The 22,776-nt window shown below is 48.9% G+C and overlaps 1 protein-coding gene, 1 long non-coding RNA gene and 1 other non-coding gene across 17 annotated transcripts; 2 read left to right on the top strand and 1 right to left on the bottom strand.

Moving 5' to 3' along the window:
• Window positions 1-22: 22 nt before the first annotated feature.
• On the top strand, window positions 23-22,776 carry ZNF274 (zinc finger protein 274). 8 transcript variants are annotated; one of them, XM_057534242.1, is made up of 8 exons: window positions 23-312; window positions 739-814; window positions 1,550-1,676; window positions 2,447-2,542; window positions 16,558-17,040; window positions 19,744-19,835; window positions 20,880-21,006; window positions 21,433-22,776. In XM_057534242.1, the coding sequence occupies exons 2-8, from the start codon at window positions 782-784 to the stop codon at window positions 22,344-22,346; spliced, it is 1,872 nt and encodes a 623-aa protein (XP_057390225.1). In that variant the 5' UTR covers window positions 23-312; window positions 739-781; the 3' UTR covers window positions 22,347-22,776. The 8 variants fall into 8 exon arrangements, with proteins under 8 accessions (XP_057390225.1, XP_057390226.1, XP_057390227.1 ...); XM_057534243.1 differs by lacking the exon at window positions 23-312 and adding an exon at window positions 319-635; XM_057534244.1 differs by lacking the exons at window positions 23-312; window positions 2,447-2,542 and having other exon boundaries at window positions 319-814.
• On the bottom strand, window positions 2,930-13,550 carry LOC102999252 (uncharacterized). 8 transcript variants are annotated; one of them, XR_009006097.1, is made up of 5 exons: window positions 13,348-13,550; window positions 12,081-12,331; window positions 11,588-11,643; window positions 10,595-10,727; window positions 2,930-5,484 (listed from the first exon to the last, which is right to left on the bottom strand). It is a non-coding gene; the product is annotated as an uncharacterized LOC102999252 (long non-coding RNA). The 8 variants fall into 8 exon arrangements; XR_009006094.1 differs by lacking the exon at window positions 13,348-13,550 and adding an exon at window positions 10,225-10,329 and having other exon boundaries at window positions 2,968-5,484; window positions 12,081-13,092; XR_009006096.1 differs by lacking the exon at window positions 13,348-13,550 and adding an exon at window positions 11,271-11,398 and having other exon boundaries at window positions 2,971-5,484; window positions 12,081-13,092.
• On the top strand, window positions 8,140-8,245 carry LOC114236888 (U6 spliceosomal RNA). Its single transcript, XR_003622732.1, has one exon. It is a non-coding gene; the product is annotated as a U6 spliceosomal RNA (small nuclear RNA).

Here is a 22,776-nt window from a genome sequence, read left to right on the forward strand (position 1 = left end):
CCGGCCCCATGCGTTGCAGCCCTCGTGGCAGGGCGTGGATCCCTCCCGGCCTGCGTCGCCGCGCACCCAGGTGCTGGGGCCCAGCGGCCTGACTTGCCCCTCCCAAGGCCTCCTCCTGCCCAGCGGGACCGCCGAGGGCGCTCTCCGCCGCCTGGGCTTCGCCTGCCGCCCCGAGTTGGCCGGCCAAGATGGCCACCGCCCGCGAGGTGGGGACGCACCGCGCCGCGGGGATGCCTGGGAGTTGTAGTCCAGGCCGGCGTGCTGACGCACTTCGCCGCGGGCCGACGGGCGCCATTGTGCGCCGGGCGCGGGGTGAGTGCGGCGGGAAACTTGCGCCCGTCGGGGGCTCAGTTCTAGGGTCGCTCCGCGGGGAGCGCCCAGCTGCGGCCCCTACCACACCAATCGCAGAAGCCCAGAGCCAGCCTGGCCTGCCGTCCTTCCGCCGTGTGGCCTTTAGGGGCAGTGGGAGTCGGGGACTCGGGGGCCCAGAGGACGCGGGGTGGGCAGGCCCACCCCCTCCCGGCGCTTGCGGGCAGGTCGGGGGGGGGCGACTCCCTCTCGGTGAGGAAGGTGGGAAACCGTCCCTCTGCGTGTTCAAGAGCAGGTGGAGACATTCCTTTAGGGCATCTTCCGAGGTGGGGAATGGACTTGTCATCTCCCGTTGATTGGGCCGAGGGGGGCGGGGGGCCTTGGCGTAGCACTCACGCCCCTCCCACCTCCCAAATTCGACCTTCTCAGGACTCTGCCCACTCCCACGAGACACGTTGAGGAAGAGGAAGGTATGGCCACCGGGCTTCCGACGGCCTGGTTCCGTGTGAGTAGAGGCTTCTTTATGAGTTTCTGAGTCTACCCCTGGATTTGGGAGCGGGGGTGGCGGGATGATGGTGGGACACCACCTTCCCTGAGATGCCCCCGGGCCCCGTGGCATCTCGGGAAGGGGAGGAGGATGGGTAGAAGAGACCCTAGTGAGTGGAGAGATAGCAAGTTACTTTCCAAGGGAGTGGTTAGAATAGAGGTTCAAGTATGGGGGATACTAATTTACCGTTTAAACTGGGGGTGGGGTGGGGGTATATGCATTGTCAGGTCTAAGCAGGGCTCAGGCTTATATTTAAACAGTACTTTGGCATTAGAGCTTAGTCCCTGAGAGAAGAGAGCTGAGGATGAATCCTTGACAGGTGAAGGAAGTAGAAGCAGTATGGGCAGTGGGTGGGGGCTGAAGGCTGGGGTTTGATGATTCAGCTCACGCAGTCTCCTAGCAGGAGGTATACACACTGATAGAAATGTTGGAATCCCCAGGTCAATAAAAAATGGAGAGGTTTTCAGAGAATGAAAAACCTTCTCTAGCCTCATGGGTTGTCTTCCTTGCTGTGACCTGATAGGGTCAAGCTTGGGTTTGCTGTTTCAGACAAATGCAGGAACTCATGATGAGACACACCTGGAATGCTCAGGTCACCTTGTTGATTGTGCCCACATGTGCTCAGTCAGCCTCCCCCTCCTGTCAGCATGGGTGACAGCAGGCCCTGGCTGAACACACACCTGTGGGTTTTAGGAACCAGTGACCTTTGAAGATGTGACCCTGGGTTTTACCCCGGATGAGTGGGGAATGCTGGACCTCGAACAGAAGTCCCTGTACAGGGAGGTGTTGCTGGAGAACTACAGAAACCTTGTCTCAGTGGGTAAGGATGGCCTCTGTGTCAATAAAGATCTGCGCTTTGCAGCACGAATGTGGTGCCTCTGAAGTGTGTGTCTGCTTCGGCTCAGCCTGCAGGGATCCGAGTTCAAGTGTCAAGGCCCTGGAGCCTGAGGGAGAGGGCTTTACTTTGTACCCTTTGGAAAAGGGCAACTTCACATATACCTTCTGAAGCTTTACCTAGTCCATCCGTCAGAGGCGTTGAATACCAGGGAGGTGGGTCTATCAGGGATGTTTCCAGCTGCCGCAGTGGATGTTTACTATGTTTGTAACAAGAATTTCAGGACGTGGTGTCTGTCTGACAGCTCAGGAGTATCATCAGAGATCCTGATCCTTTCCATCTCCCTATGGTTAGTGTGAAGTTTTCCATTCTTAGGTTAGTATATGCATGGCCATGATGCCAAGCATCACGTCCATGTTCAAGGCAGAAAGAAGGAGAGACGGCAACCCTGGCTAGTTCTCTTTCTACAGCTGTCATACTTACAAAGAAAGAAAAATGCCTTAGGCCCCCAGCTGACAAACTTCCCTTTGAGTCTTGCTGGCCAAAACCAGGTCCCAGTGCCTCCTTTACTGGCAAAGCAGTCCAGAAAAGCCAGCAGCTGGCAAATGGGATGGGTGGGGTTATTAACACTGCCCTAGACCAGAAGTCATGCCCTAGTAGGGGAGAACACAGGGACAGAATTGCTACAGCAGGAAAGTATTTTCTCCCGAACACAGACCCCCCCCCCCAAGCACTGTCTCTTTTCCCTTGGGCAGAACATCAGCTTTCCAAGCCAGATGTGGTATCACAGTTAGAGGAGGAGGAAGAGCTCTGGTCGGTGGAGAGAGGAATTCCTCAAGACACCTTTTCAGGTGAGAACCAGGCACATGGGAGTCCTGGCACGGGAGTCCTGGTTAGTGAGGAACTAGTGTCTTAGAAAAGGAGGTGGATGGGGAAAACCCCAGTGGGGTGTTGTGATGAGTAGCTGCAGACATGCTGAATCAAGCCCTGCATTTTCCTCTGGCTTCAGAATCAGGGGTGTACTGCTTGGTTGACCGTGAACCTGTTGCCGGTGCCACATTGGCAACAGGGGCTCCCTCACCCTGCTTCACTCATTGTCTGCCCTTCCATCCTGTAATCTCCAGTAACTGGTGTGTGTCTCTGGCTAGATTTTTTAGATACGTTTACATTTATGGATATATGTTTGTTTGGGGGGGTGTTTCCATACTCAGTGCACATAGGTCTGCATCATTCATTTTAACAAATGCAATGTAGTCCACATTTGATTTTTTTACTCTTGATGGACATTCAAGTTGTTGCAAAAAACTTCCTCGCATACTTTTTTTTGCAGTCAAGTTGGATTTTTGTAGGTAAGGATTTCTAGAAATGGAACTTAGAATCAACCAAGATGTAACTGAAAAAAATCTGGTAGCAACAAACTGCTAAGATCTTTTAAAATACATATAGCTGCTCAAGAGCATGAGAGCTCCTTTTCCTTTTCATAATAAGATACCAGTGATTTATAGTCCTCTTTTAAGATTTGCAGATCTGATGGGAAAAGATATGTTCAGTTTAGTTCACATTTCCCTCATGAAGTTGCACGCATTTTCATAAGTTTACAGATCATTTGTATTTTTGCTTTTGTGAGTTTATGTATTTTCCTTTTTTTCTTCCTATTGGTTTGTCTTTTGTGTGTGTGTGGTCAGAAGGACTCTATATACTATATGTTATGGATGTTAATACTGCAAATACCAGTCCAACATTTATCTTTTACATTTAGTCTCCATAAAGAAGTTTTATGATTTCAGATATTTTTTCTTTCAAATCTGTCTTTACTCCTATTCTAGGTTTCATGTCATACATAGGCAGGTTGTACAAATACTTTTGTCAATTCTGGTATTTTTGTGGGGGGTTTTTAGCTGTTTCCTGTAACTGGGTTTCCTTGTGTATATGATGTGGGGCACAAGTTTTTTCAACACCGTTTTCTGACTTGGTTCTTCTGATTATTGGAAACGCCATCTTTATCATAGACTTGATTCCCATAGTCATCAGCATGTGCAGGCCTTCTTGGCCCCTTATGCTCCCTTGGTCTCTGTCAGTGTCTGAGTAAACACCATATTGCTGTACTTACTGTAACTTTACAACAAACTTGGATAAATGGTAGTTCCTCTCATTATTTAAAAAAAAGAAAACAACACACCTATTATCTGTTCTCAACCAAATGAACACTCACCATCAGCTTGTCAGGATTCATTGAGAAAATCTTGTTAGAATGTGTCTTAACATTTGATTGGATTCAGACATTCCTTGATGCAGAACTGGTCTCAGTTGAGTTTTGGCACAGGTGTCCAGAGGGATCTGCTCACCTCACTGTGCTAGTCAGGCCTTCCAAGTGCTGTTGGGAGTTCACTGTAGTTGCTGTTAATCTGCTCAGGTTAAGCGTCCCTTGCAGTCTTGCGTAGTTGTTGCAGATGAACCTGTCATGCTGCTAAATTCTCTTATTATTTGTAACAGTTTTGTTAGAGTCTCACTAATTTTCTCAGTACAAAGTCATCTTACTGGCAAGTATAAAGGAGGAGGCAGTTGTATTATTTTACTTCATTTGCACGATCATGTAATTGCATTCATCATATCTGGTACTTCCAAAACACTGGGCTGAGTGTGTGATGATTTCAGTATCTGGTCTTAGACTTAAAAGGGCAAGTCTCTGGGTTTTGACAAGCATGCTGCTGGATTCTGTGATTCAAATCAGTTTTTATCTGGATAAAGAAATAGTCACCTCACCCTTTCTAAAAAATGAAAATTAGTAATAGCCCCGATTTCCCCCCTCCAAAGCGACCATGGGGATTTTCTCATTTGAACAATTAACAGTGACATAATCATAGAAGTGCCCTTGTTGTAATGTGTTGCTGGTGTCTGTTAACTTATTTCTTTAGGATTTTTTCATCAATATTCATAAATTAGGTTGGGGAGGTGGGTGGTTTTCTTCTTTGTGTTTGTTATTTTTGGACACTTCTGTATCCGAATGTACTGGCTTTGTAAGGAGAACTTTGGGTGTTCTCCCCGCCTTTGTTCTCTGCTCTCATGAAAGTGGCTTCGGAGCAACCTGGCAGTCTTCAGCTGTGAAGCCTGCACCTGGCCCCATCTTTGGTGATGACGTTCTGTTTGCCACAACATAGACGAGAGCCTCCACTGACTCTTTGTCCCCCTTTCCTGGACTCCTTTGTTAGCCTGATGGCTCAACATTAATAATTTGTTTTTCTTTTCCATATTCATGTCATTCCTTTCATTCTCTACAATGAAAACCTCCCTTCTAACCATGAGCACAGGTCACTAAACCAAACCTTACCTGGAAGGTCCCCAGCAACACAAGCACTTTGTATCCACCCAACATGGTTTCTGTTCCCCCGGTTGATCCAGTCTCCTAAGGTCTCCTCCCATCTTTGTGGCTCTGGCTTAGGTCTGTGTCTCATCCTCTCTGGAACTTAAGTCCCATGTGGGCAAACCTCCCAGCCATGCAATTCTGGATGGTCTAGTAGTTTCCTAAATCTAGCTGCTGTCGGGGGGGCATTGGGCGCCTATGGTTCTGCACATCTCAGGGGAGCTGGCTTGACAGGTGACAGGAGATTCAGGGGTGGTGCCCCAGAACGAGAGACCTTGTGCAGGGAGGCTTACCAGGACACTTGCAGGCGAGGCCTGAGGTGACAGGTGCTTAACACGTTTCTGCTGTGTCACAAGGAGTCCTTTATGTGATTTTTTTTCCTCCACTGCCTCCCCTTTACTTCACAAATATTTGTGGAAGGCCTCTTGTGTCCTATGCAATATAAAAAACAAACAAACAAAAACTGTACACTTAGGTAGTAAGCCAAAGAACTAACATAATTCCTGCCATTGTAGACTCCTTAGTCTAATAGATGACAGCCTTCTACAAACAAGCTACACAGATACAACTGTGTAAACACAAATAGTGGTAAGTACTGAGAAGAAAAAGAACATGGTGTAAAGTAGGGAGCAACGGGGAATTACTCCAGAGGAGTTGGTCAGGTGACAATGCAGGGGTGAGATTTAAGCTGATTCCTGAAGAAAAGAAAGTCAGCAGACGTGTAAGAGTGGTGGGGAAGAGCTTCCAGATACAAACACCACTTGGGGTTACTGTGAGAGTGGAGCAGGCTTGGCACGTTCTGGGAATGGAAAGTCACCCCCTGGGCTGGGAGGAGGTAACCGAGGTGTACTGACGTGCAAGTTAAGTTTGGCAGAGCACACAGGGCTTCCACTGTGGAGGGGGTTTGATTTTCATTGAGTACGTGTGTGGTGTGCTTTTCACAGCTCACTCTGTGAAGATGGAAGGGCACAGACGGAAGCAGGCAGCAGGCTGTGGTAGCACGTAGGGAAGAGGTGGCAATACCTGGCCTGCGAGAGTAGCAGCAGGGTTGGGGAGAAGCTGGCTCCTCCCCATTCGTAGGTGGATTCAGTGGGGCTAGTTGAGTAATTGACCCAAGAGAGCAAAGGAAAGGAAACTGCCAAGAACTGCTCATAGGTGAAAGCTTCAAGGGATTTACCTGTGACTATTCTTTGTAACATATGTATTTACTATATACATTTTTTTTAACGTATCAGTATTTCATTTTAAAAATACAGTAACAGCGATATTACGACTCTGGAATTTTTGGCATTAGTCAGTGACGTGGTAAGTCTGATGAAGGCAGAGACTTTTGAAGGGTGGAAATAGAGGTTTTCTTTGGTTTTTATTTTTATGTTGAAATAATTTTAGGCAAACAGTTGACTAGTACAAAGAACTACCTAATAGCTTTCACCTAGATTCAAATGTTTTTGGAACTCTCCCATGTCTTGACTGGTTCGTTAATGAAGTATGAATGACAGGACTTAGAAACACCCAGGTAGAGGTTTGTGAAACCAGCAGAATGTATCTGCCTGGACCTCCTCCTGAGGCAGTGCATAAAAACATGGGAGTCATAGGTGTTTGGAATGGCCTGCTTTACTATTAAGAGAACCATCTCCTGCAGTGGTCTCTTTCTCCCAGCACTAACGTAGCTGTGCCTCTCCTCAGTGCAGAGAACTGGAACTGAATGAAAGCTAGGCTTCTCTGATGCAGCTCATTTTGCATGTCTCTTCAGCTCTCCATGACAGTAAAAATGGCAGCATAGGCATTGGTTGAAGTAGAAGGGAAACTGGATAAATGCTGAAGACAGGTATTCATCTTCAAGAAGGCACTAATTTGAAAAGAGGCTATGAAGATAAGGAATGTGGAGAAATATTTGATGGCACTCAAATCTTCTGCCTTCTCACTCAGTGTTCTTCAAGAAAGTATTACTATATGTGTGGTTTGGGTGGAAAGCTTGAGACATAATCTAGATTTAAACATTAGGAAAGCAATAAAGACACTATTTTGAAGGTCATGATTGTAGGAAAGCCTGCAGGATATTTAACTTTTTTTGACTGGTTAAGAATTTAAGCAGGAGAAGAGCCCTGCAAATATGAACGTGGCAACTCTCAAATTAGTACAAACATCAGTAGAAAAAAATAGCTTGTACAAGAAGATTTTTTTGTTGGGAGGAAGAGAAGGAAATTCTTCTCCAGATTTCATCCTTTGTGTAGCCTGAGAGGACTCACATGGGCTATATAAAACCAACGTGTGGGGGATGTAGGAAATCAATTGTTTTATACAAAGGATAATTCTTTCAAGAACAAGACTAGTGTGAGAAAGCCTATTCTCAGCTCAGCCTTTAAGAGAAAGCTCACACAGGAGACTCACATGCAGACTCACAGAAGACCCTGAATGGAGGAAGTCCTTTTCATCATGAGTTTTCCAACATGAGAACTCAAACATGGAAGAAATCTCAGGAATATAATCATAGCAGGAAAGGCTTCTGGCCTGATATAGTCTGATTTGAGAGAATTCATACTGGACAAAAAATTCCAGTTCTGTTCAATTTGGAAAAATTCTTATACCAAATAATTATACCTGAGAACTCTGAAATCATGGGAACATGATTGCTATGGAAAGGTTTCATGAATAGCTCTCTTTTTCAGCATCATGGAAGTCATAGTGGAGAGTGTCTGAGAAAATAATCAGTGTTAGGAAGGTTTCAGGAGTCACAGAACCCACCGGCAAGAAGCCCTTCAGTAGGAGTCCTCGTTGTGTTCAGCATCAGAGGACTCATATGAGAGTAGACTCTCAATGCAATATGCGCAGGCAAATCATTAATCTTAGCTCTCACCTTATTTGACAGAACAACAGAAAAACTTACACTGAAGAGAACCACACTTAATAATATAAATGAAATGTCTCATTCTGTTTTTATATCAGGTCATAAGGAAGGCAAACTCTGCAAAACTTTGATCATGTAAGGATAGCCATCCCTTGGTATCCATGGGGGATTGTTTCAGACTCCTATGGATACCAAAATCTGTAGATGCTCAAGTCCCTTATATAAAATGGTGTAGTACAGTGCTCGCTTTGGCAGCACATATCCTAAAATTGGAACGATACAGAGAAGATTAGCATGGCCCCTACGTAAGGATGACATACAATTCATGAAGCGTTCCATATTTAAAAAGAAAATAAAGTGGTGTAGTATAGTCAGACACGAAGGGTCAACTGTACAAATATATAGTAAAACATTCTGTTTTTCCAATTTGGGTTCTATTATCTATCTGAACTGAACATCTAGAACAAATGTTAAGTAGCATGGGTGAGAGCACGCATCATTTCAGTTTCCCTTGTAAGTCCCCAGTTGCTAGGACAATGACTGACTTTCTAGCTCAGGAAACTGTTGAGAGAATAAATGGCTGGAAAATTTTCAAGAGACAAGAGGGAATCTTCAAAGAGGAGACTGAAGACTAGGCCAGGCTCTGAGACAAGAGAGTAGGTAAGGGATGATAAAGGGAAATCTTAAGATACTGCTACAAAGAACTTAGAGGGTCACATCCTTGGGGACGGGGCAAAAGTCTAGAATCTTGAGTGACCATCAAACACGTTTTGGCAGGAATCCAGCCTATCAGGGTGTGGTCACATACTGTGCAGTCTTTATTCAAGAATACTTTATGTTCTCTGTTACCATCCATCTATGTGTTCTCTAGGACCATGTAATCTTAATCCTTTTATCTGAGGACCACTCTCTCTGGTGTCCAGATACAGTCCCTGGAGTAATTTCAAAGCCTGAAGTGCTTTAAGTGTTAATTGAATAAGAAGGAAAATAAATGAACTAAGCATTTGACTCAAACCTTTTTTGGCGAAAAAATACTTCCAAAAGTCCTGAGGGAAAATAAGATAAAAGCAGGAATAAATGAGTCAGAAATGAAGAAGAAAAAAAGCCCATTTTCTGGATAGACAGAATAAATAAAAGGCAAGCTAAAAACCTATACAGGGAAAAGAAACTCTATTCAGATATTCAGCAATACATGTAGTTCTCATTATAGTACTTTACCCAACTGTCATAAAGAATAAGCCAGCTCTATGTACTGATATGAAACAATCTCCAAGAAATATTTCTTAAAATATATATCTTTTAACATACGTATCTTCACATATATATAGATGTACATGGTTTTTTTTTTCCTTAAAAATATACACACACACACACACCAAGTATTAATGTGTCAATTGGTTATCACTGGGAGAATATAGAAACTGACAGGATGTAACTGTCTCCCAAGAAGGAAACTGGGTGGGAGGGTGACTTTCCATTTTTAGAGGTGCTGCCGGTAACTATGCTTATAAAATGGAAACGACTGTCTTCTTCCTGCTATGTCACCAGTTCCTGCCACAGCGTAGGTGCTCAGTAATTATTTGTTGAGTACAGGAATGAACCAACAATAAGATGAAAAGATTTCTGGAAAAGTGTAAAGTTGGCAAAATTGGTCCCAGGAGAAATGTTAAAACCAACTTTTTCTTAGAACAAAGTGGCCAGTTAGTTGTGTTTCTATATTGACCTGGGCAGTGAATATTTTCCAGCTTCCTGTTAAAAGACTGTTTCCATGGAACATGAGCTACTCAATGACAAAACAGGGTGCTATGTTAACAGGTTCTTTCTGCAATGTATACATAGCATCATTCTCACCAAAGCACAAAATGAGAAAAATATTGAAAAGGAGGAAATATTTGTAGCTTATAACAATTAACACCTTTCAAAAAAAAGCTAATCCTCTGAAATAGTTATGAGTTGAGCAGTTGCAACAGATCGCAAAGTACAGAAGCGAATAGCTCTGGCTTAAACCAGGAATAACCAATTTAACACAGATAGAGGAAAGATTTTGTGAGTGATACTTTTTTGAAAGGGAACCTAAGAATACATTGTTAATGACCAGGCTCTCTTTGGAGAAAGTTATGTTCGAATGCCATGGAAGACTTAAGTAAGTACTGTAAAAGCATTGACTTCTTTTGAGGGCTTACAAAGGCTAGAAGTGTGTGAAGTCCCTTTCTTAAGTCCTATAAGTCCTCCACAGAAGTGCTGCTGTGGGAGCATGAATGCAAGTCCCCGACCTGGCTCGTCTGGGAAGAAGCAGGTGGGGTGCAAACCAAGTGTCCTCTTACCCCATGGCCTGCTTAGGCTCCTGAGTAAAAGATGGGAACTTTGTAGCAGCAGCCATCCTCCCATGATAACTTCAGATGGGACACTCACAGTGCCAGTGAGATTTCCTGAAATTTGAAATATGGGTAAATCCTGACATAAGGCTAAAAGGCCCAAATGTCTTGGTGAACCATTCACCAAGGCACTTAGTAGCTGTGTTGTGTCAACAAATACTGCTTGAGCACCTGCCAAAATGCCAAGTACTGTTACAGGGGTGGGTCACCACGATGAACAGGGTGGAAAGGCCCCCTGTCTCACTGGGCTTACATTCATTCCAGAGTAGCCACTAGCACGTGTGGCTGATTAAATGTAAACCGACTAAAATGAACTTACCAGTCAGTTCCTTAGTCGCACTGGCCAGCTTTCAAATGTTCACTGGTCACCTGCAGCTAATGGCTACTATGTTGGACAGTGCAGATCTAGAACATTTCCTTCACCAAAGAAAGTTCCACTGGGCAGTGCTGTTCTAGAGAAGGTGGAGAGAGAAATTAGTGAGCCAGATACTTTAAGGTGGCAATCAGTGCTATCAAGAAAAATGAAACAATAGGATATCTGTCGGGGAGTGGGGAAGCACGGGTGGGCAATACTAGTTTAGAACTGGGCGGGAAGATAGCTCTGAGATGATGACATCTGAGCTGAGAGCTGGATGGGGAAGGAGAACCAGGTGGAGATGCTAGGAGAGACTTATCAGACAGGCAAGTGCAATGACTTCTGGATGAGACACATTTGGGCACGTTTGAGGAAAAGTAAGATAGTTGCTGTGTGAAGCCCTCTTTGGTGTAAAGGGCATAAAAGAAGAGGGTTTGGATCCCAGCTGCTCCCTTCCCCAGTGTGTGGCCTTGGGCAGGTTCCTGTCCTCTCCCAGCATGGATTTCTTTTGTGTAAAGGTTGGACGCTATTGCTTAGTGGGGCTGTGGTGGTGTAAAAGCCCAGGTCCTGGGGGGCCTTCATGAAATGGTAGCTACTGTTACCGACTGAAAGACTTGGACTGATGTAAAGATCGTCGTACGTGGCTTTGGCAGATCCTCCTCTGGGTCTGGCCTAGGGGTTTCCGATGCACGAGACCCAGTTAGCGGCCTTAGCAGTGCAGCGGGGGAGACACGTTTAGAAGGCGATATAGCAGGGTGCCCAGCAGAGCTGAAGAGAGTGGTGGGGAAAGGAGGAGACAGGGTGAGAGCTGGGGGCATCCTGGACAAGGAGGAAGAGGGACAGGGGAGTATGCAACAGGGGTGAGGGGAGCTGCCCCTGCCCCTGCCCCCCACAAGCTGGTAAAAGATCACTGTAATTAGTTACTATTATATTTGTGGACTGATAGCCCTAGTGTACCTGGTTCATCAGTCCGCATTCACTAGGAAGTGGGCACCATGAAGGAGACAGCTTACCTGGAGAGGAGGCAGCAGAGAGAACATGAGAGAAGAAAACAGCAGCTCCCATCAGCCTTTACTGTTGTTCATGCAGTACTGGTCCCTAATCACTTAGGACTTAGGGGAAACTGAGGCCCAGAAGAATTAAGCCCCTTGCCCTAAGGCTCAGTGAATTTGTTTAATAGCCCCCTAGCTAGATAGGGAGTTGCAGGGGAGGGGACTAAATTGCCCAAATTCCCCCCAGGGTCATTAAGCTGGTGGGTTGAAAGCCAGTACTTGGAGCTGCAGCTGATAGGGATAATTTTATGCAGCCCCAGGCAGGTAGGTGGGCAAGTGGGTGGCTCAGTCAGCCCTGCCTCAGTGAGGTGGGGATCCAGTTTCAGCCTTGTTAGCTGGTAAACACAGCTGTCAAGTGGGGCGAATACTTTTCTGGAACGGACAGCCGTGAGGATTACCTTAGAGGTTTTGGGGAGTGGTCCAAGAGATGAGACGGTTAGAGGACTGAGGTGCCTAGGATGACATTTACCCATGGGTTTAAGGGCTTGTGGCCATCTCACGTACTGCAGAGCACCCAGTAGGTGCTTTATGACAACTGCAGAACCAGTGTCCGCCTGAAGGGCTGCTACAGCAGGGAGAGGGCGGATACACTGGACTCCCAGCACCAAAAACATCGGCAGAGTTCCTGACATCCAAACCCAGACAGGCTCTACAGTTTAAAACAGTTAACATTTTAAGTGAGCATTCAATGCAAGACTCTAAGAAAAACACCCTGGTGCCCCCGAGGCTAAGAGGAGGAAGTAAATATTTGATCAAGATGAAAGGAGAAGGGGAGGGGATAGAGGGGATGAAGTAGAATAAAAAGAACCCAACGTGTTTTTTTTAAAGGAGAAAGCATTAAATAAAAATTCCTTTGATTAACCAAGGAGTACAAAACGGAAATTTCAGAAGTTAAAAAGCTATGAAGCAATACGGAGAACTAAGTTTGTTCTTAAGTGTCATGCATGATTATTGCTCAAAATGGTGCCTGTGGCCCAGCACGGAGCCGCTAGGGAGCCCCACGCCCACCCCTTGTGGGGGCTGCTTCTCAGGCCAGTGTTGCTGAGATTCTGGTAAACTATCCCCGGCTTCCCAAGTTATCCTCAGAGAGAAATTCCAACCAAGCCTTAAGAGCTGTTAAGAGCTGTAAGTGAAAGAAAAGTGAACTAAGATTTCAAATCAAGAATGACCGGGTGGGGGTCGGGTGGGGGGTGTGTGTGGAGATAACCCTCCAGAAATCCTAAGGGGGAAGAAGTTAGAAATGGGAGATCAAATGCCTGTCACGATTTTTATCAAGGAAAAAGTCACTCTAAACGTAGGAAAGAAGTGACTGGCAGCGGCCGATAAGTCATAGTATAGCCCAGGACCTGTTTTTCAACCCTGGAGCGCCCAAGGCCAGTCTGGGGTGGCGGGGCGGCCACACCCGGCACTGGGCGACTCCTGACCCCGAGCTGACTCACTCCTCGGATCGCGCGCCAGCAACGGGCGACGCCCGTGAGGTCCGTGGAGACCGCCGCCGACCCGAAGTGTGTAGTCAGGAAATTCCGAGAAGGGAAGACAAAGCCGTAAGGAGACAGGGGAAGAATGTGGAGGCGGGGGAGGAAAGTGGGTGGGGAACCGGGTGCTCGTTGCTCTCGGGGAAAGCGGCCGCGCTCCCCTCACCCCGCGTCACCCAACGGGGAAGACCTGCAGCTCGGGAAGGTGTGTGTGGAGGCTGCGCCGGCGTCGCCCCAGGACGCGTCCACCGTCGCCGGGGAGGCCGGGAGAGAGGACGCGAGTGGAGGCCAGAGGCGAGAGCCCCACCACTAGCCGAGCGGCCACCATCCTGCCAAGGGCCTCAGGCGAACCCAAACCCTCAACATGGCGGGGCCGGAAGTCTGCGGCGTGGAGGCTCCTGGGAATTGTAGTGAGGAGGGTGCCTGACGCGCTTCCGTGCAGGCCGGAAGTCGCGGCCCCGCGCTCCTGGAGCTCTGAGAGGAGCGAGTGAGGCTTCAGGGTGGGGGTGGGTGGGTGGGGCATGGGCTTTTTCCCGCTTCACCCTTTGGAGGAGGGGCCGGGCGCGCTCCGCGACTCTGCCAAAGCCAGCTCCCCAGCAGCCAATGCTGTCTGATAAGTGCGCCCGGTGGCCGATGTGGCAGGTGCTTGGGAGGCCGTAGACGGCGAGGAAAAGCACAGAGACGGCGTATGCAGGGAGCCGCTGCTCCTAATCGCTTCCTGAATTTTTTTTTTTTTTAACGCAATTGCAATTACTCCACAGTAGTGTGAGCAAAGTTGCTCCTGTGCTCCAGGCATAGAAAGCCAAATTCTGACAGCAGGAGTTTGCAGCAAAGTAAGGGTTTATTGCGTGGAGGCAAGTCTCAGATCCACTCCAACTTGGTCTTTGACTTAGGAGTGTTTTAAAGGAAGAACTGAGAGGCTAGGATTAATCATCGTTTTGTGACATTACTTAATTGTGGTTTTAGAAGTCATCAGGTCTCTGGTTTAAGATTCTCTGGCCAGGTGGTCCATGGTTCCAGGATCTGTTAGCTCATATTACCGTGAGGAGACAACTTGAATTTGTACTTTAATGATGTTATCAATCACAGCCGTCTTGGTCATCTGACACTGGTTGATTGATGTTCAGTTAGCGCAGGATTGAGGTCAGCAGGGACAAGAAAGGGGATAAAGTTTTGGATAACAGAGGTTAGTCATAAACTCGGCAGGGGAATCGGTTTTAGGTGGACTCATTCAATAGTAATTTCCTGCTCTGCTTTTTATTTCATGTGACAGGAACATTTTTATGTTGTCATAATCCCCCTAAAAACAGTGTATTAATTTTTTTAATGCTTACATGGGACTCTTTCACAATTTTCTTGACCTGTGTTTTAACACTACCTGTGTCTTCCAGTTTTATTCCATCATTTACCACATTGCTAGGAAGTGAGTGTTTTGGAAATAAAGACCACTCAGAGGAGGACATGCAGAGGCTTCTTACTCAGAGCCCACCCTAGCAAGGGGGTCAGCCACCGTCCCTTATGTTTGGTAGAGACTAAGGCAGGCTGGGAGTGGGAAGATTCATAGTGGAAAAAAGGAGAAGGTTCTGATTGGAGATTATTGGCTTGGGGTCAAAAAGAAAACTCTATAAAACAGAAACCTAACCAAAAATAAATCATAGTCTGTGTTATTTACTTTTTTTTAATTTTATTTTTTAAATCTCTAAGTCATTTAGAATTAGCATTTCTTCTTGGAGTTATAGAGAGCTTTCCTTAGCATTTCAGGACCATCCTGGAGTTCTGTTCAGCAAATGCTCTGTGGACTCTGTGACAAGACCCAGCGTCCCTGCCTTTCCCGGACATCCTTGTTCTTGGCCCGCATGGAGGTGGGATCAGGTTCTATTCCCCTCATGGCTGCAGGCATATACAGCATAACAATTCTTGTTATCTCTTGGTCTTTTTTTTCTTTCTATGTTGAGATATAATTTATATACCATAAATACCATAAAGTTCATCCTTTGAAAGTATACAATTCAGTGGTTTTTACTATTTTCACAAGGCTGTGCAACCATCAGTATGATCTAACTTCAAAACAGTTTCTACAGCCCAAAGAAGAAACCCTGTATCCATTAGCCATCACCCTAAAGCCCTTCAATTCCCCCATCTCCTGGAAACCACTCATCTGCTTTCTGTCTCTATATATTTGCCTATTTTGGGCATTTCATATAAATGGGATCATACAGTATGGGGCCTTTTGTGTCTGGCTTCTTTCACTTAGCATAATGTAGTCAAGGTTCATCCATGCTGTATAGCTAGACCATATTTTTTTTGTCCATTTATCGTTTGATGGACATTTGAGCTGTTTTCCCTTTTTGGCAATTATGAATAATGCTGCTGTGAACATTCTTGTACAAGTTTTTGTGTTGACACATGGTTTCAATTCTCTTCGATTGAAACTCCTGGATCATGATATAACTCTGTGTTTAACCTTTTGAGGAGCCGCCAGACTGTTTTGCAAAGTAGTGTAGCATTCTGTATTCCTACTAACAGTGTACGAGGGTTCCAATTTTTCCACATCCTCATCAACAGTTGTTAGCACCCATCTTTTTTTTTTTTTTTTAATTATTAGCACCTTTAATTATTTATTTATTTATTTATTTGGCTGTGTTGGGTCTTCGTTTCTGCGCGAGGGCTTCCTCTAGCTGTGGCAAGCGGGGGCCACTCTTCATCGCGGTGCGCGGGCCTCTCACTATCGCGGCCTGTCTTTTTTTTTTTTTTAAAGTTTTACTTGATTTTATTTATTTATTTATTTTATTTTTGGCTGTGTTGGGTCTTCGGTTCGTGCGAGGGCTTTCTCCAGTTGCGGCAAGCGGGGGCCACTCTTCATCGCGGTGCGGGGACCACTCTTCATCGCGGTGCGCGGGCCTTTCTCTATCGCGGCCCCTCCCGTCGCGGGGCACAGGCTCCAGACGCGCAGGCTCAGCAATTGTGGCTCACGGGCCCAGCTGCTCCGTGGCATGTGGGATCTTCCCAGACCAGGGCTCGAACCCGTGTCCCCTGCATTAGCAGGCAGATTCTCAACCACTGCGCCACCAGGGAAGCCCCCTCGCGGCCTGTCTTGTTGCAGAGCACAGGCTCCAGACGTGCAGGCTCAGTAGCTGTGGCTCACGGGCCTAGTTGCTCCGCGGCATGTGGGATCTTCCCAGACCAGGGCTCGAACCCGTGTCCCCTGCATTAGCAGGCAGATTCTCAACCACTGCGCCACCAGGGAAGCCCAGCACCCATCTTTGATAACAGCCATCCTAGAGAGTGTGAAATGGTATTTCACAGTGGTTCTGACTTGCATTTTCCTGGTGGCTAATGACGTTGCTCACCTTTTCATGCATTTTTTGGCCATCTGTCTTGCTCTGCTTTTGACTTACAGAGTGTCCTGAGGCTCAGTTGGACCCTCAGTTCCATCCTTTTCCTGCTGGGAATCCCTTGATGAAGATCGAGGTTGTTGAAATCCTCACACTGAACGAGGAGGTGGCTCTTCCCCGGAACGCCCAGATCCGCGCCCTCTATGCTGAAGATGAGGGCCTGAGCCCAGACATCCTCAGGGAGCCCACTCAACATCTGGATAAGCACCTAACTGACCCTGAGACCGCTCGCCAGAGGTTCCGGGGGTTCCGCTTTGAGGAGGCGGCAGGGCCCCGAGAAGCCCTGGCCCGGCTGCGCGAGCTGTGCCGCCAGTGGCTGCGGCCCGAGGTGCACTCCAGGGAGCAGGTGCTGGAGCTGCTGGTGCTGGAGCAGTTCCTGGGCGCGCTGCCCGGTAAGCTCCGGATGTGGGTGGAGTCGCAGCACCCAGTGGACTGCCAGGAGGCAGTAGCCCTGGTGGAGGACGTGACCTGGATCTCCGAGGAGGAAGGTGAGTGCAGTGGAAGAGTGGGGAGGCAGCAGTTCCTGGGAAGGCATCTTGGAGGGTGGGGGCGAAGGAACCCCAGGCCTCCTGGGAGGGGTAGGGGAAGGCTGGTGCCCACTCCATCTACGCCAAGGGCATCTGCTTCCCCCCGTCCCCCAACCCCAGTTCATGAATCAGAGCTTTAGATACTTGCTTGCTGACATACCTGTCACTACCCCTGCGCCAAGGCTCTGAGAATGGCCTCCTCTCTGGACCCTTTTGTGGAAATGGAAGGTCTCAGGCCCCACGTCAGAGCTGCTGAAACCCTTGGGTGCAGCCTGGCACTGCGTTCTTTAATGAGCCCTCCACACATTTCTGATGGAAGCCAGCAGATAATGTGCTTCATTTTCATCCCTCTGGGATCCCTGCCATATCAATATCAGTCACACAGGTTTTGTATTTCTGGTACACCTTCTCTTTTTTTTTTTTTTGTTTTTTAATATTTATTTATTTATTTTACTATTTGGTTACACTGGGGCTTAGTTGCGGCAGGTTGGCTCCTTAATTGCAGCTCACGGGCTCCTTAGTTGTGGCAGGCGGGCTCCTTAGTGACAGCATGCGAACTCTTAGCTGTGGCATGCATGTGGGATCTAGTTCCCTGACCAGGGATCGAATCCAGGCCCCCTGCATTGGGAGCGCGGAGTCTTAACCACTGCGCCACCAGGGAAGTCCCCTGGTGTGCCTTCTAACATCATACACTCAGTGGAGGCTGTGGATAAAGTGGTGACCGAGATAGACAGGACTCGTGGACTTATGAGCTCAACAAGCCTCCGATCTAGCGAGAAAGACAGGAGTCTGACAAATGAACGTGTGTTTGACAGTGGTGGGGTAGAGAGGGTAACGGTGGTGGTGGGCCAGGGAGACGGCACAGCTTCGGGATGTATTTGGGAGCCAGCCTCCGTGAGGCTTGATGTCCATTAGGCTGAGTTCCGTGGAGCACGGACACCACTTTCTGTGTCTGTGACGGGTACCTGGAAGATGTTTCTTGAGTGAATGAATGATTGACTGATTGATTTTGATGCTTGAGGAGGAGGGGGGAATCTGAGGCTGGATGGTGGGATTCAGAGAAGAGGGCTTCCTGGAGAAGCAGGTGCGGGGAAGGAGAGGGGCAGGCGGCAGTGGGAGTGGTCTCTTCCACAGGCACCGAGTCTGGGGTGCTGTTGTCTGCAGGGTGAGGGCCCCAAAGTTATCCACATTGGAACCCCTTGAACCTCAATGGCAAAAGGCACTTCGCATGTGTGATTAAGTTAAGGATCTTGAGGTGGACGGATTATCCTGGATTATTTGGATGAGCCCAATGTCATGAGGGTCCTTATGAGAGGCAGGCAGGAGGGTCAGAGTCAGAATAGGAGATGTGAAAACTGAGGCAGCGGTGATGCAAGGAAAGCGTCACGAGCCGTGTATTTTACATAGCCTCTAAAAGCTGAAAGGAGCAAGGAGTATGTTCTCCCCGAAGCCTCCGGAAGGAATGCAGCCCTGTGAACACTTTGATTTTAGCCCTGTGAGGCTTGTGTCAGGCTTCTGATCTCCATAATTGTAAGACAGCAAATTTGTGTTATTTTGAGCCACTGGCATGGCAGCTTGTTACGGCAGCACCAGGAAACTAATATAGGTCCCAAGGAGGCAGTTGTCGAGCTCATTGAGATGAAAGGCAGTGAGTCCGTTTCACACCTTGGGGGTGAATGAAACCAATTAGTGTTACAGGGGACGATGAGGCCTTCCAGGGAACCCTGTGAGTCCTGCGTTTGTGGTCAGCATGTCCATTGAACCTCTTGGGCATGACTGCCACAGGCCTTACACAGAGTGGCCCAAGGGAGAAGGACAATATATTGAAAAAGTCCAAGGGTGATCCAGCTTCAGGCATGGCTAGACCCAGCAGCTCCACTCGTCTTCAGGACTCGTCCTCTCTGCTATATCATACTTCTGTTGGCCTCTGATGGCTTCACTCAAAGGCACTGTTTCCATGTAGGGGCTCCCAGAATGGAATTTCTCTTTCCTAAATGTTCCAACAGATGCCCCTTTGGCTCTGATTGGCTGGCTGGGGGGCCCATGTTCATTCCTGATCCAATCATTTTGGCCAGGAGGAAGCAACAGCCTGGTGGGCCAGCCTGGGTCACATCGTGTGTCCTCCTTGATAGTGGGGTGGCATCATCATTATAGAAGCCCAAGGACCATGTGGGGACACATAAGGAAAGTCAGACATCAAAGAGCCATGGGCAAGAGGGGCCATAAAGCCAGGCAGAGCTGTTTTCTGAGGTGGAAGAAACTTGGTAAAATTTGCATCAAGATGGGTTTGGCGGAATGAGTCTGGTCCTGGGGGCCAGGGGAAGTTCCCCACTCCGTGGGGCAGCAGGAAGGAAGGAGGAAGGGGTGGAGGACGTGGAGGCCAGAAATGGGGTCTTTGTCTCTGAGGAGAAGGCGTGAGGCCAGCTGCTGAGGTGAGCGTGGAGGTGAGGCAGCTACTTCAGTGGAGGGACTGGGTCCGGAACAGTCCTTGGAGGGGGAGTGGGTGGGACCCGCAGTGGGGACAGTGGTGCCCTGTGGTCACACACGTGGGGATTTGGGCACAGGCTTTGAGAGAAGAATGGGGGGCACAATAAGCTGTGCGTCCCGGAGACAGACGTGGGCTGTCCTTGCCCCGCCTAACCCTGCGCTGCCGTCTCTTCCCAGCACCACCCACCCAGGGCCCCACCAGCTCTCTCCAGACCACAGCTCAGCAGCAGGAGGACATGGCCACCAGGCTGGCGAAGGCACTGCCTGAGGTGAGTGGGGAGTGTCACCCTCTCCTTCTCTGGTCCCAGCATCCCCCGCAGGCCTCCCACAGGCAGGCCTTTCAGAGTTGCTGAGCGTGAAGGGCAGGCCTGCCCTCTGGCGACTGTGGTGTCATTGGAGACCGAGACAGGGCACAGTGACCAGGAGTCAGGAAATCTGGAGGGAAGAGGGGGAGGGGCCAGGCGTTCGCAGCCCCGGGCCCAGGCGTCCAGATCAAGGCTGGATCCCAGTTAGAACAAAAGAGGCTTCATCCTTCAGAAACGCAGAGCTGGGTGTTTATAACTGAAACAAAGCCTGGGATTTGCTTCAAAATAATCAGAGCTGGGGTGTAGACGAAATAGGCCTGGCCCTGTCTTGCTGACTGTTGAGGCTTAGAGAGCAGCCAGTGGTGGTGTCTATGTGACCTTGGTCGGGGCTTACATCTGGCTTGAGCATAGGAGTGAATTTATCAGCTCTCTTGTAATGAGTGGTCTGGTGCAGGCTTCAGGCACAGCTGTATTCAGGGGCTCCAGCCTCTTCCTTCTCAAGCAGGCTCTGCCCCTTTTGGGCAAAATGCCTCCCAGATCCAGACAGAGGGCAGTGGGAGGCCCCTTCCTCCCGGAGTGCTGGTCAGCTCCTCGGAAAGAACTCATCACCGTGCGGCCCAGGCAGCCACCCCACCCCCAGGCAAGCCCTGTCCCCATGGGGAGGGGCTGCTCCAGAATGGGGTATGCCCAGGGAGGGGCGAGGCTGGCCCGAGAGGTGGTCTCCGGTGGGAAGTCATGGGGAAAGGGTAGAGGCAGTTTGTTTGTGGCACTTTGTAGTTCCTTGTGAAGTAGGGCTCTTACTCCAGCCTGGACCCCAGACTCTGGTCTTGTGAGAACAGACCCATTGGACTTTTTACAGGCCCCAGTCAGTGTTTCCAAGCAAACCCCCAAAGCTGGGGCATCCCCAGCACAGCGAGCTCTGTCGGAATGTCCCCGCCAGCCCCTCTTCTGTCACCACCAAGGACTCCCTGACCCTCCTGCTGAAATACAAGGTGTGTGACATTGCAGGAACCGGTGACCTTCCTGGACGTGGCTGTGGACTTCAGCAGGGAGGAGTGGGGGCTGCTGGACCCGACACAGAGGACCGAGTACCACGACGTGATGCTGGAGACCTTTGGACACCTGGTCTCTGTGGGTAAGGCCCCTCCACGCTTCCGGGACGGGGATACCATGGGGGCTCTGAGTCAGGGCTTACACCCTCTCTGGGCCCTGCACATGCACTCGAGTCCCCTGCACCGTCTGGGGCCTTTAGCTGACACTGTAGGTCTGGAGGGGTGGGGCTCGTATGAACAGAGGCAGCCTGAGGTCCAGTGAAGGACCGATTTGCTGTCCACCCTGCGGGTGAACGAGAACAGGGTCTCTGAGGGCTGGGAGACGCTCGCAGCCCTTTCCCAAGCTCGGTGTGCCGCTCGTGGCTGCTTCACTGCTTTCAGTCTCCCTCCGCAGGGTGCATGACTGTACTTGGGGGAAGACACAGCTTCTGGATATTTAATTATGTCGTACTGTCCACCCGTTTCAGCACTTTCTGTTTACAGTATCTGTACCTCTGTGTTTCTTTCAGGGTGGGAGACTACTCTGGAAAGCAAACAGTTAACTCCAAACCCCAACACGCCCGAGGAAGAGCCAGCCTGCCACCTGAAAGTGGAGGAATTCTCGAGGGATGGCGCCCAGCCCTCTGCCTCAGGAGACACCTTGCAGGCTGGGGCCCCAGAGGTCTTGGACACAGCGTTGAAACCAGTGGTGCACACTCAGGAAAAAACCCTCCCTCAGAAGCCAGCCGGTGAAAGCCCCAAACCCCAGGCAAGCACAGGTCCCGACACAAGCCACATCTCCCTTCAGAAGAGCATTCCTAGAAAACGCTTGCGCAAGCGGGACCCCAGGGTCAAAAAGATGACACACAACCCCTGTGTAAAACTTCATCAGAAGAGCTGCAGCGGGGGAAAGGCCCAGGAGAGCGGGAGCTGTGGAAGAACCTTACCCCGGAGCGCTCAGCAGATCACGTTTACGCGAATTCACAAAGGGAGCCAGGTGTGCCGATGCAGCGAATGCGGGAAAACCTTCCGGAACCCCAGGTACTTCTCCGTGCATAAAAAGATCCACACGGGAGAGAAGCCCTACGTGTGTCCGGACTGCGGGAAGGCGTTCGTGCAGAGCTCCTCCCTCACACAGCATCAGAGGGTTCACACTGGGGAGAGACCCTTTGAGTGCCACGAGTGTGGAAGGACTTTCAACGACCGCTCGGCCATCTCCCAACACCTGCGGACTCACACCGGGGCCAAGCCCTACCCATGTCAGGACTGCGGCAAAGCCTTCCGCCAGAGCTCCCATCTCATCAGGCATCAGAGGACTCACACCGGCGAGCGCCCCTACACCTGTAACAAGTGCGGAAAGGCCTTCACCCAGAGCTCGCACCTGATAGGGCATCAGAAAACGCACAGCGGGGTGAAATGCAAGAAGAAACAGCCTACCTCGTAGCCCTCAAGCCGGGTGAAGAGACATCGCCTCTGCCGCCTGATCCTGCAGTGCCACATGAGCGAGCCTGGTTGGGATTTGGGACTGAACGTGGAAGGCCTTGAGTGATGAAGTTCTCAAGACCAAAGGATGACCAGGGAGACCGCCCTGCACATAAGTCAGTAAGAAAAGCAGTGGGGAGTATCGCTAATGAATGCATCAGTTGGAAAAACATTTAATTTTTCGCTCAGTTGATTTGCCATTTTAATTTGTTTGTTCGTTGGTTATTAAAAGTGATATTAGTGAAACCTGAAAATGCTTATAATCTAAGTTTAAAAAGCCAGGTACCAAAAAGTCTGTGCACTGATATTATATTTGTGGTAAAGTATTTATGCATATGGACAAGGATTGAAAGAGAACATAGATAAATAAACTATATATTTCTGTGGTAGGA

Source organism: Balaenoptera acutorostrata, chromosome 19 (genome assembly GCF_949987535.1).
Source record: "Balaenoptera acutorostrata chromosome 19, mBalAcu1.1, whole genome shotgun sequence".
NCBI lineage: Eukaryota > Metazoa > Chordata > Mammalia > Artiodactyla > Balaenopteridae > Balaenoptera > Balaenoptera acutorostrata.

Coding starts and splice junctions, on each gene's coding strand:
- ZNF274 (XM_057534242.1), top strand. CDS start 782: ATGGCCACCGGGCTTCCGACGGCCTGGTTCCGT. Junction 17,041..19,743: donor CTGGATCTCCGAGGAGGAAG/GTGAGTGCAGTG, acceptor GTCTCTTCCCAG/CACCACCCACCCAGGGCCCC. Junction 19,836..20,879: donor TGGCGAAGGCACTGCCTGAG/GTGAGTGGGGAG, acceptor GTGACATTGCAG/GAACCGGTGACCTTCCTGGA.